The sequence below is a fragment of the Micropterus salmoides genome, unplaced genomic scaffold, assembly GCF_014851395.1.
Source record: "Micropterus salmoides isolate LMB-PRFRI ecotype aquatic unplaced genomic scaffold, ASM1485139v1 Ms_hic_scaffold_10, whole genome shotgun sequence".
Taxonomy (NCBI): Eukaryota; Metazoa; Chordata; class Actinopteri; order Centrarchiformes; family Centrarchidae; genus Micropterus; species Micropterus salmoides.
Window position 1 is genome coordinate 11,246,977 of NW_024040041.1, and position 12,246 is coordinate 11,259,222.

Consider the following 12,246-nt stretch of genomic DNA (forward strand, 5'->3'; position numbering starts at 1 on the left):
AACAACAATGAAAACAAAGGCTCATTTGCTATAGATACACATTCAACAACTTTGCCTACGATATCCCCAGTCCGTGTGCTCCTCCGATTGTCCCTCGTCTGGGGGAGAGCGTAAGAAAAAGCTATCCATTCAAACCAGTTTCCAATACGGAATAGCACTAATGTTGATTTGGAAGTTCACAGAGACGAGAGTTGCCACGACCCGACATAAACCAATTCCCCCCCAAACCGCCCCAATCACGATAAACGACAAACAGCGGCACCTCGTTGCATTTCTAGCTAACCTCTTGTTTCTGATGAGGAATGTGCCCGGTCATACAACGTTAGCCTGTGCTGTGTGGCTCTCAGTCCGCTCCTCCCGTGGTTTGTGATGTGTTGAGTCTGAGGTAAATCTCAAAATGGCGGTCGCGCTCTTCTCTGAAATGTCACATCCGCATGGAGATCCAAACACTGGCCCATCCCCGGCCAGGTTCACATCCATGTTAAATGATAGGGATCAGTCATGTAGACTATATCTGTGCAAAGGAAATAAAAATATAACTACTAGCAACAGTTACTACATGAGTGGAAATTATAGGAATGACAATACAGGGTTAGGTGTATACTGGTGAGTGCATGTTGCACTGGAGTCCCAATCACTGATTTACAATGACTGGACAGGGAAACTAAAGTACTGAGATAAGTAAATAGGTGTGCCCAATTAATTGCAAAACACATGACGACATATGCGTTGTATGTGTAATGAAACGAATTGTGGGCCTTTTTGCTGCATATCGCAGCCTATCCACTAACAGGTTGCAGAGACCCTTTTTGCATTTCACTGTAGGGCCATACATTCAAGTATAACATGAATGGAGGATTTTTACTTCAATGCCGAGTTCATTTTCTCATGATGCTCTCTGATGGTAGGAATAGTTGCTTTGTGGTGTCACTGCAGGGACTCTTTTGCTGCAAAATACTGAATTACCCGAGCTTTCATTAAAGTAAAGTAATTTGCAAAAAAACAAATATCGGACTTGCAAAAATACCTATTAAATTATCTGGCCACCAAAAATAGCCTGCAACCTTTCTTAAATATGACCATTTCACTTATTTTGAATGCGACCGCTCATATAAGTTAAAGGCCTACACAACAAATTGGATGCAGTGTGCTGTGAAGAAGTGCACAATTTCAAACCTTTTCTGTTTAAAAAAATGCATAAAGAATTGACCATATTTATTGATAATTAAATTAAATGCATAAACACATAAAACAAATAATAAGTAATAATAATAATTGTGGCAATACAAACTGTAAATCAATTACAACACGACAATAAAGCCACTGGTGAAACGTACCAACCTTATATCACTGAATATCATCATGAATGATCCCTTTATTTTTATTTTCTATTAACTCTTTTTATATATTGTATTTCAATGTCTTTTTTATTATTCCCCTTTTATTATTTCCCTATGTTGCTTTTATGTTTTATGTCAATCACTCTGAATTGCCTTGTTGTTGAACTGTGCTATACAAATAAACTTGCCTGCCATGCCTTTATGAAAGCTGTGGCCATTATGTTCACATTAGTGGTCTCTATCACATCTGCAGTGCTGAGACCAGACTGTCCGTGGCTGAAACAGATCCGGCTTCAGATTTGAGTAAATGGCACCATCGAGTGGGGAAAAAACATTACTACACTCGGACTTGGGCCTACATCGTCGTTGTAATGACTGACTCGTTCTCGTGTTAGTAGTGTTCATTATCCAAGCATTGTTTTTTTGTTTGTTTCTTTTAGCATATCAAAAACTCTATTCTGATGGGCAAATTATCTCATATGTGTCATATATCATATCTTTTAAAATGTTCATGGTTGTCCACTAATATTGGAGGCAAGTTTTGCTTTTGTCGAAAGGTAGAAGTTTATGTAATTAATGCTGTCCTTTTCTGGGTTATTAATTAATTAAAGGGGTGATAATAAGGTTATATTGCGTTATTTATAAAGCACTTTTCAAAACACTTTATTTAATTTTACTATTAAAAGCCTATTTTTTTTGTAACAGAGCAATTTTCATGAAGAAACTTGTACTCTCTAGCAAGCTTTAGTAATGGGGAGTTTTCACTGAGGTTCTTTTGTGTCAATGCTGTGACGGACGTGTCAGCCAGCCAATGAAATTCTGAGCAAAGCCCTCAAGCCCACCCTGCAGTGCTCATACAGCCAATGGTTGCTGACATGTAGTATGATGGGCGGGGTTAAAGCCTAACAGGATTGTCTGCGTTGTATATATTCCGACATCGGGAACTGAAAAACTAGTTCGGTAAGCCTATCTTAACAGATGGTAGCAATAAAGAGCAATGTTGTATTGTAATGCGAAATAGTAAGACGTTAACAGTATTCATGAATTTGCTCACATAATTCTATACAGTGTCCAGATATTTATATTTTAACATATTAAAAACGCATTTTCATCGCGTTTTGGTGCATTAAATGGAGGAGAAGAAGGAAGACGGAGACTCGGAAATACAGGAACACGGACCCGAGCACTGGTTCTCAAAATGGGAGCGGCAGTGTTTGGCCGAAGCGGAGCAAAGGGAGCCGAGCGAGGAGGAGGCCGACAACGACCAGGATAAACTGTGGCATCTCTTCCAGAACTCCGCCACTGCTGTGGCACAGTTATACAAAGGTTCAAACTAGAGTTTTCTCTTTGCGTGTTCGTCCAGTATGCCTCTGGTTCACTGGTTAGCAACCTGTCTACCTACAGCGAACTAACGTTAGTATTGGTGAAATGCTAACTAGCTCGTTAGCAAACTCGCTGTCCAGTTCTGGGTAACGTTAACAGCTGGCTTGCAATGCTAAATTTAGCTAGCTCGTGTCAGCAAGTGATAAAAAAAAAACAACAAAAAACGTTAGTTATGAACTCGCATGTGATGTCATACGCATGTTTAGAGTGTTAAACATCCATAGATGAATTTACGGACATAATTAAAGTAGATTAAGTTAACATGAATTCCTTTGACAATAAGCTTGCTTGTTGACACCAGCATCGGACAGCTAACGTAACGTTAGCCGGGCTAGATACAAAATGGCGATGGTAACAACAATCGTAGCTACGCGACATTCTCAGCTGACAGTCCCTTGTATAACGTTACTGTCAGTATAACAATCTGTTATACCGGACGTAGTTAGCTGTAAAATTGTGCTGTAAATATATAAAGGTAACAGCCCAGAACGGTAACGTTACACTTTCTTTTAAACGCCCGATTTGCTGCTGAGTGAGCAGTTTGTTTAGCAACGCGTAGCTAGCATTATAATCACAAAATGGCGAGGATAGTATTGGTTCGCTGTGGAAGTATTGGTTTGTCTACAAGCCGCTATGGCTGTGGTGACCTCAGTCATATTGAATTCCTGTCCAAACTGACAGATCTCGACTTGTCGACCATGTCCGGCATGTATGTTTGACAGGGTTTTGCAACTTTACTGCTGAGAGGGCAGTTAAGTTGGTGTGTCAGTGCTGTCTTGCTAAACAAACTGCTGCCAAGCTGGCCATCTAGCGCTGGCTGACGGTTATTTTTATGCCAAACCCTGTTCATGCAATAGTAGATTCAAGACAAAATGGCGAGTGAGAATGATCTTCACTTCAACCCTATAATCACCGAGCTGTTGTGGCGCTCAGATGTTTTGTTGTCCTTTGGTCATATTAATCAAAGGGAATTGCTTTTAAATTATGGCCGCATGTGATGTATAGAAATCAAACATATTTCCCCTTCCCTCCAACAGACAGAGTATGCCATCAGCAGGGCCTGTCATTGTGGGTGCCATTTCAGAACTCTGCTACAGCAGTAACCAACCTCTACAAAGGTATCTAACCACATCCCCCTTCTCTCCATCCTTTTGAGCAGGATTCATTGATCTGTCAACTGCAAAGTTACATCTACACTTGTTGTTGTGCTTTATTCTAGCAATATGGACTGTAATTGGCTATCATTGTACATGTAGACATGCTTTTATTGACAGGCTCAAGTGGTAAACAGACCTGGTCATTATCACTCTTATCAGCTATATATTGATCAGTCTGTCACAGGGCTTGTACGTTTTTGAATGAAAGACATGTTCATCATGGGGTAAAACAGACTGCATTTTAAGTCCTGTTTTAACAATGTTAGGAATTAGTGAAACAGAGATTGTTTGGTGTAGTAAGAGCAAACTTGTACTGCACTTTAGTCTTAATTTTCACAGTCTACCTCCCTAAAAATGGTTGACGATTCAAAGGTATAGTAATGCTAGTGAGTAGTAGGCATCCTCTGGAAAGAATTTGCTGTAAAATAATGATTTGCTGTTGATTTAAAAGCTGACGGTCAGAATTTAAAGTATGTACTGTACATTATAATCCACAACACTTGGATTGGTTTCTGGTCTTTGAACAAAACATTGTTACCGTTAAAGGTGTCATACATATTTGCTTGGTTTTGGAATCCATGATCACGTACCTTGATTATTTTTGTGTGTTCCACCGTCAGAGAGTGTGGAGGCCCATCAGAGAAGCTTCGATCGGGGCATCCAGATAGGCCACCAACGCCGTAATAAGGTGTGTCTTGTTCCTCTGTTACCTTTTTGTGAGTCACCTCCCATTTTTTTGTATCTGGGCAGATTGGGATGTTACACGTCCCTGTCGGCTTTCATTTTTTTACATTATGGTTACACACCAGGAGTGTTGAAGGGGGGAAAAAGAAGCATTTGTTAATAAAATTAAACCTTGGTTAACTGATGAATCGATCATTCTTGTATTGTATTGCAGGACATGTTGGCCTGGGTGAAAAAGCGTCGGAGAACCATCCGTAGGGAGGATCTTATCAGCTTTCTGTGTGGGAAAGCACCACCACACAGGAGTGGCAGGGCCAACCCCCGGCTGGCCATGGTGGCCCCCAGCCGGGCTAACTCACCAGCTGAGACTGGCTCATCTGTGGAAGCAGACCTTCAGCCTTTCAGGGAGGCCATAGCACTGCATGGTGAGGATACTTAAATGCAAGCCTGGCTCACAGCTTACACACCAGTGGTCAATCTAGCCACCATATCGGGAACCAACCAGCTTTGTGCTACGGAGTGGTTGTGAAAATAAAGTCTTTCATATGGAAAACAAACCATGTTAAAAATCAACTGCATCACATACGGATATGCAGGTTGGCGCTTGAGTCCGAACAAATTATTATGTTCTAGTCTAAGCACTGAACTGCAGTATGTTAGTCTGTCTCTGCCACATGTGGCTCAGAGATAAGGACATGTTGTGCACGGGTTTGCAAGTATTGGCCAGGGACGAAAGAGGACCTCACTTTGTTAGCATGTGAAACCGAAGGTAACTGAAACACTTGTGATCAGGCAGAAATCTCACACACACTAACCAGCAGATCATTAAGTGCAGATCACTGTCCCAAACAGAGCAAGGTTGTGCCTCAGATTTTAGACGTTTGTTGTAAAACTCTACTAGCTACTTTACCGCTCGTCACAGCTGTGTGGCCTCTCAGTGTGAGCGGTGCGGTTCAGTTGATTACTACTAGGGTGTACGCTGATGTTGCATCAGCTGGGCGGAGTTGATTTGCTCTGAGTTTCTTATCAGTCATCATTACATTTGTATTTCACTGCGTAAGAAAATTAATGTGTGGCTTGACGGCATGTGAAAAATGTCAGTTGCGTGAGCTTTTTACCTGACGAGAAATATTGTCGTCATTTAATCTTTGCGAGATCTCGTGGTATGAAACATCATCTCACCCCTACAAGTAGGTTTTTAATCGACCTGTTTTTAAAGAAGTGTAATTTGTAATTCAGTTGCATTACAATTTGTTGGTATTTCTGTTGTGCTGTCAACACAATTGAATATTCAGAACTTTACCCGAAGGTCCCCACGTTTTTAACTGTGCCATTTTAGGGTGTAGTGGAGGTTAGTCAGGATGATGATAGGCATTTGGTGTAGGTTACAGACCCACGTTCGGTCTGTGTCAGGAGGTTCAGTTATCAGATACCTTTTGCATTTCATCACTGGTGTTTGTGTGAGCTCAGATCATTTTGATTTACATATTGGCTCACTGGCATTGTGACTCTGGCTAAATCTTCATCTGTCCACTGAAGAGGCTCTATCCACAACCTGGAGGAGGAACTAGTAGACATTGTGTATTAGTATAACTATAACATTAAAGAGTTTATGTTCAGTTAAAAGTATACTGTTAGTAGCCTATTACGTGTGTGTGTGTGTGTGTGTGTGTGTGTGTGTGTGTATATATACGTATTACTAGATTCGTTATAACTTCTTATAATCAACTTTTTTACTACTTTTTTAGTTGAATATTAAATCCAGTTACAGCTATTTCATTTCTGTGGGTTGTTTTTTATTTATTTATTTCCTTGTGCCAGAAAACTATCTAAATTGGTCTCTTAATTGGTTAATGCTACATGCTAACTTGTCAATGATAATATTGTTCAACATTTAATGATTTGCTACAGCATGTCACACATTTCCCGCCCCATCCAGGCTGTGATTGGTCGATAACCCAGTTAGGATAGAAATGGTTTCTTAACCTCTTAACATTCCTGTAAAATTCATGCAAAACGCCTATTCAAGGCATATCCAAAGTATATTGAATGTAGTTCTTGAACCATTTGGAGTATATGCATGGTTTTGGGCTTCTCTGAAAGATAACACTCTGGAGTATCTAACCCAAAAGTCGGGATGATTGTAAGTGCTACTGGAATTGATAAATAAGTTTAAACTAATACATTTTTCATTTTTGCTTGAAAATGCTTGCTAACAAATGCATGCAGACTGGGACTATAGCTGGGACTTATTAGCTGGAAAAGTAGGGACAGGATAAAGCCTTACCTAGTCCTAGTTTAAATTTCATACAAATACCATGAAAAATTTTACACAGCTTTTTCCTGAGTGTATGTCTTGGCTTGTTTTTTTTTTCTAAAACAGCACCGCCCCTTGGCGCTATTAGCCGGTAGCTCGACGCAGATGTGTTTTTTTTGCTGGTAGATCATGAACTTCCTACTTAACGCTGGATATTGTTATTTTCAGAATTTTATTGGCTACATGAAGTGCCAGTCATCAATTGGCTCGGCCTACCCACCAAATGGGGGCTGGCCCTTCCTTACAGCGCGGGCTCTCGTTGGCTATTGAAGGCTGTGAAACGGATATGTGAGCTCCTATTGGGTCGGATTTGGTGTCACTCGAATGGTTCAGCAGGCTAATTTGAATACAAGAAATCGTAGTTTACATTCAAATTGGCGTTATTACGGTTATGACATATGAGCCACGACTGCTTGATGAAATAATGTGTTTTGGACTAAATATTTTTCTGGATTGGATCATCTGGACCTTTTGACCAAGTAACAAGACCAGTTTTGTTGGAATATAATCGATCAGTGGATTACTATGAGGCTTCATAGGTTAGTCGTGTCAATTTTGCTTACACTGGTTGGTCTGACAGAGGTGCTGATTGTACCTGCTGTGGTGATTGTATCTTGAAATGGTTTGCAGTGGTCAAATCACGAGGATTCCAGCTTTCAAACGGTGTATCATATGAGTATGAAGTTAACATAGCAGCTGTGTGCACATAGGGAAAGCTGCCGCCAGGACCTGACAGCCCATGGGCGGGCCGTTGGAATGTATACCACATTGTGGTTTTTATATTGCACCTGCCACCTCTTGTAAAGTCACAAGCACCATTGCTGACAGAAATCTTACTGTAGCTGTACATGTTTAGTTGTTTTTTTTTGTTTTGTTTTTTACTGCTGTGGGAGTCATTTTGTCCACCTAAGTTTGGTCAATAAGTGATGACCTATGTGTTTGTGCGATGGGTGCTTAAAATGCTGTTTTGTAGCAAACATATACAGATAACAGCCTGAAAGAGTGACTTTGATAAATTATGATATTTGTCAAATAGCCGTTTACATGCTGTGTGCTTTGAATGTTTTAACAGCCCCTAACTGGTTATATCTCAGAGAGAAAATTAATGAACGTTTATACACTTTGGTCACTGATGAGCACTGCCAATGCAAAACTGACATGATGCTGTTTACTTTAAAATCATAACGCATAGCTTGCCTCATAGAAAAGTCTGTAAATTTAATCAGACATTTGTATTTTTATTTAGGTTGTCAAGCTTTTTATGAAGTAGTTTGCATGTCTGTCTTATTTCGCCATCCAGTGATGCCCTTTCTCTGTTGCTGCTCCCTCCTTTCTGTCTCCTACTCCTTCCACAGGCCTGAGTGGAGCCATGGCGAGTATCAGTGTGCGCTCCGGTGCTCCAGGGTCCCCAACACATGTGAGCGGGAGCAGCAGCAACGGAGGTGGCAATGGCGGAGGTGGCTCTTCGGGCTCGGGACCGGTGTGCCGCAGCAGGCGCAATGGGCTGCAGGACGTCGACCTGAACACTTTCATCTCAGAGGAGATGGCGCTGCATCTGGACTCTACAGGCTCTGCCTCTGCTGGAGGGGGAGGAACCAGGAAACGAAACTCCACCCAGTGTAGTGACGTCATCACAGACTCCCCTACGCACAAACGCAACAGGATGATCTGATCTGCTGCCTGCCTATGTGTGTGAGGGGGTGGGGGGGAAGCCTTCAAAGCAGAGGCTAGGCTAGGCGAGGGGGATGGATGGGCTTATGTGGGACAGATGCGCAGATGGACAGAGAGAAGTTCGGAGGCCTGGCTGTGCAAAAGAACCCAGGCTGAAAATAAAAACGGGGACCGAAGGTCTCAGTTTGGTCTATTCAGATGTTGAATGAATTGTATTCATTGTCTCCTTTCCCTACGCTGTTACTACAAATCACTGATCTGCAGTCAGAACACCTAAGTGTGTGCGGAGGAAACTGGGAGGTCTGGAAGACATCACACACTCCTCAGACAACGCTGCCCCGGAAAGGAGACAACGAAGGAAGTCACCAACTCATTCTGGGATGTGGACAGTTCTCAAAGGGGCGTGGAAATGCACCATGCTGCTCGACAAGTAAAAGCCACTTGATCCTTGACACATCTGTGCCCTTCCTCCCTTAACCTCATTCATCCTCACCCACCACCTTAATAAGGAAGTGAGGGCCATGATCAAATCGTCTCACTCAGTGAATCAAGTTGCTCGCCAAATCAAATGTTGGACCCGACGCTGTCAGATTCACCTCTGTGTCAGACAACCCACCTGTTCTTTCTGTCGCTTCATCATTGCAGCTCTCAGTCAGTGGTGGAGCTAAATCGCCCTGTAGGAGTACATCATTGGTATCATTCTGCCTCATCTTGTAACCAGTTACATTTCTCTGGCTGCTTGGTTGACGGCATGTAACTACCAATAGCAGGCTATTGATGTTTGGACATTTAGACCTTCTCTGCTAACTCTGCTTCAACAGCGGCTTGATTTAGTTCAGCCAGTCGTCCCTTTTAGTTTCTAATCCTTCAACCACCAGTGTTAAAATTATAGGTTTGTTGCCACTGTTTTTGCAGCAGTGATAGCCAAGTTAATTTTGTGTTCTTTCTCTACCTTGTTTTTCTTTTTGTTGTTGATGAGGATAATGGACAGGAAAACCTTTTTTTTGTGTGCATATAGCTTCTCGGACAGCGCCTTTGCTGCCTGTGACACCCTCTCCCCCTTTACCCTAGTCTTATTACGAAAGCAGCTGCTGTTTTTATGTGATCTTGTGATTATTCTGATGAGTTGCAATAAGGATTTTTGCACTTAGCTTTCACCTCTAACTCATGCAAACAAATCGGCTCTTCCATAGTATCCCAGTTGTAGCCATGTCCAGCCCTAAACAGGCCCACTTGTGGTCATTCCACACAGCACAGTTGGTGCTTTTAAAAAAGAAAAAAAAAAAAAGATGTAAACACGTGGCATGTCTAGAGATGGAGCTGTCGCGTACACCTCGGGTTCCAACAACTCTTCAAAAGTATTTTGATCAAGTTGTGGAGCGTGTCAGCGTGTGGGCCCTCCTTATATTCAGAGACTCGGAGCCCTTCCCTGTCTGATAAATGATTAAACTTATCTAAAGATAATCAGCGATGTCAAGAAAGCATAAATCACAGCAATGTTCTTACAAAGGTAGCATTTCTCAACAGACCCACCAAACATGCCAGCCAGCGCCCACTAGGCACTGGATAATTTGGTTAAAGTGTCGGATTGGATGTTGAGACACTGTCTGCTTTTTGTATAAGGGGTGTGTGCATTAATAAGACGTGGATGAGATTGATTTTACTTGGTACAGGGGCTTGTTTCATTCTTGAAATGGTTGTTGCCTTCCAGCCTTGTGTAAGGGAGTAGAGTAGGAGACACTGACATCGCATGAGTCTGAAATGTGGGTATATTTAGCAAATTGTAAAGTAATGTGAACTGGTACTGTACTGATTTTTGGCTTATTTTAGGGTCTTGGAGTGAAATCTAAGCTTGTTTGTGGGCGTTATGAACTCAATTGTTGGAATATGCTTTCATTTAGCATAGGAAGCTAACAAAGCGTAAAACATGTCTAGTTATTAAACCAATTAGAAGTATTTCCAGTGATGCCCTGCCGTGATGCAGCAAGTTGTCCTTGAGTTGGCGGGGCATAAAGTCCTCAACTTAACTTGTAATACCCGCTGTAGCTGACTTGTGAGATGTCAATGTTTTCTTCTCGTTTTCCTCATTTGTGTTGACTTGTTCACTCCCCTTCTCCTTTTTACTACCTGAAAAGTGGGGTTTCTTCTGTTGTATAAAGCATGCCAGTTTTTAACTTCTGTTACATTTTGGTCACAGATTTCATTTTTGCATTATAGGTTGGCTTTTATATTCTTACATGATTACTGGCTTGTTGGTCAAAGAAAAGAACCAGGCTGAGATCTGTTGATTCTGTTGAAATGAACAAAGAGTTTCTTTCATAAAAGTGAAACCACTGAATTAGACAGATGAAAAAGTAAACCTCATACACCTATCACAGGTCTGATGAATAATGTAACATAGGAAGGATCCATGTTTTTCAAATAGGAGCTTTGCCCTAAAAGTTGCAGTTAGAATCCGTCACAGTTTTTCGACTCTGAGCAGTGGCAGAATTTGGTGTTCTGGTCCGACAGAGATTGAGTGAATCCTGAGGACTGACCTGACGGCCTGTCCCACACACACTCAAATCAGAAGAATGCATTTAGATTTTCTTCCTCCTGACACTTAACTCACTGTTTTGTGTCTAACACTCAACATTGTTAGCATTCATGGCTGAAACAAAATGGTGCGTTTAGTTGCAAATTAGTAGTTATAACCTCCCCGTCTTTCTGTTGCATGACAACATGTCAGTTAAAGCCCCCGCCAAAAGGCTCAGCTAAAGAGTTGGTTACGAGCAGGATTGTGCTGTCTTTCCAATCCCTCTGTTCAACCTGCAGCGTTGATTCCAATTGAATCGCCTGGTTATAATCGAGGGGGCACTTTGTGTTTTCTTTTCTTCCCCTGAGCCTGTCACTGGCCTTCATCCACATTGTTTCAAAAGGCTGACTCATGCCACGTGTCTCCAGAGCCAACACTATTATCAGCTGTTTCTTGATACTTATTTGTTTCAAAAGTAATAAATGGCTAATCTATATACTTAACATTTAATTGTTGGTATGATATATGTGGTTCACATTGTAAAAGAAATAAAACCATGAGTTGCAATTGGATGGACAATGTTTCATTAAAAAACAAAACAGACAGAGAGTCTTGTTTTATTTGGTTCCTTGACTGGGGGGGATGGATTTGCTTGGCATTGAATTCATGAGGCTGCTTTATTAATCCGTCAGGCATTTTGTCTGTTAACGTACAGCGCTCAAACTTTTGGGAGAGTTGGCCAAGTCACATTTGCTTAAGTGGTCAGCTAGACTATAAATGCCCAACAAAGCAAACATTTCCATTTACAGTAAGGAAATATTAGCTTTTCTGTTCATTCCTCGCTGTGTTGCAGATATTTTTTGTGAAGAATTTGCCCCTGCAGGTTCTACATCTAGCTGGATTTTGCAGACTTGTGACATGCAATTGAGGAGCAGTATGCAAGTGAAGAGTAATTTGACCATTTTGTAGTGAAATTATTATGTAGTGATTTGATTCTACTGTTTTGTTGAAGGAGGTTCAGAGGCTGATAATGTAGTAATTTCACAGGAGACAACGCATAAGCAAAAAAAAATAAGTTAGCAGGTAGAGGGGGGGGCTTTTTAATGTTTACAAAACAGATGTCCGTCATCTCAACCGCACAGATCATTGAATTAGCATTCACAGGTGACTGAAAGCAAA

At 41.4% G+C, this 12,246-nt stretch overlaps 1 protein-coding gene across 1 annotated transcript; it reads left to right on the top strand.

Moving 5' to 3' along the window:
• The first annotated feature begins 2,265 nt into the window (after nucleotides 1-2,265).
• On the top strand, nucleotides 2,266-11,672 carry cunh16orf72 (chromosome unknown C16orf72 homolog). The gene is made up of 5 exons (XM_038696116.1): nucleotides 2,266-2,666; nucleotides 3,761-3,841; nucleotides 4,501-4,568; nucleotides 4,779-4,989; nucleotides 8,237-11,672. The coding sequence occupies exons 1-5, from the start codon at nucleotides 2,471-2,473 to the stop codon at nucleotides 8,551-8,553; spliced, it is 873 nt and encodes a 290-aa protein (XP_038552044.1). The 5' UTR covers nucleotides 2,266-2,470; the 3' UTR covers nucleotides 8,554-11,672.
• The last annotated feature ends 574 nt before the right edge of the window (nucleotides 11,673-12,246 follow it).

Bases quoted from the DNA above. Each gene is read 5' to 3' on its own strand.
- cunh16orf72 (XM_038696116.1), top strand. From the start codon at position 2,471: ATGGAGGAGAAGAAGGAAGACGGAGACTCGGAAATACAGGAACACGGA. The intron at 2,667-3,760 runs GTTCAAACTAGA...TCCCTCCAACAG, and splicing joins TGTGGCACAGTTATACAAAG to ACAGAGTATGCCATCAGCAG. The intron at 3,842-4,500 runs GTATCTAACCAC...TTCCACCGTCAG, and splicing joins AGTAACCAACCTCTACAAAG to AGAGTGTGGAGGCCCATCAG.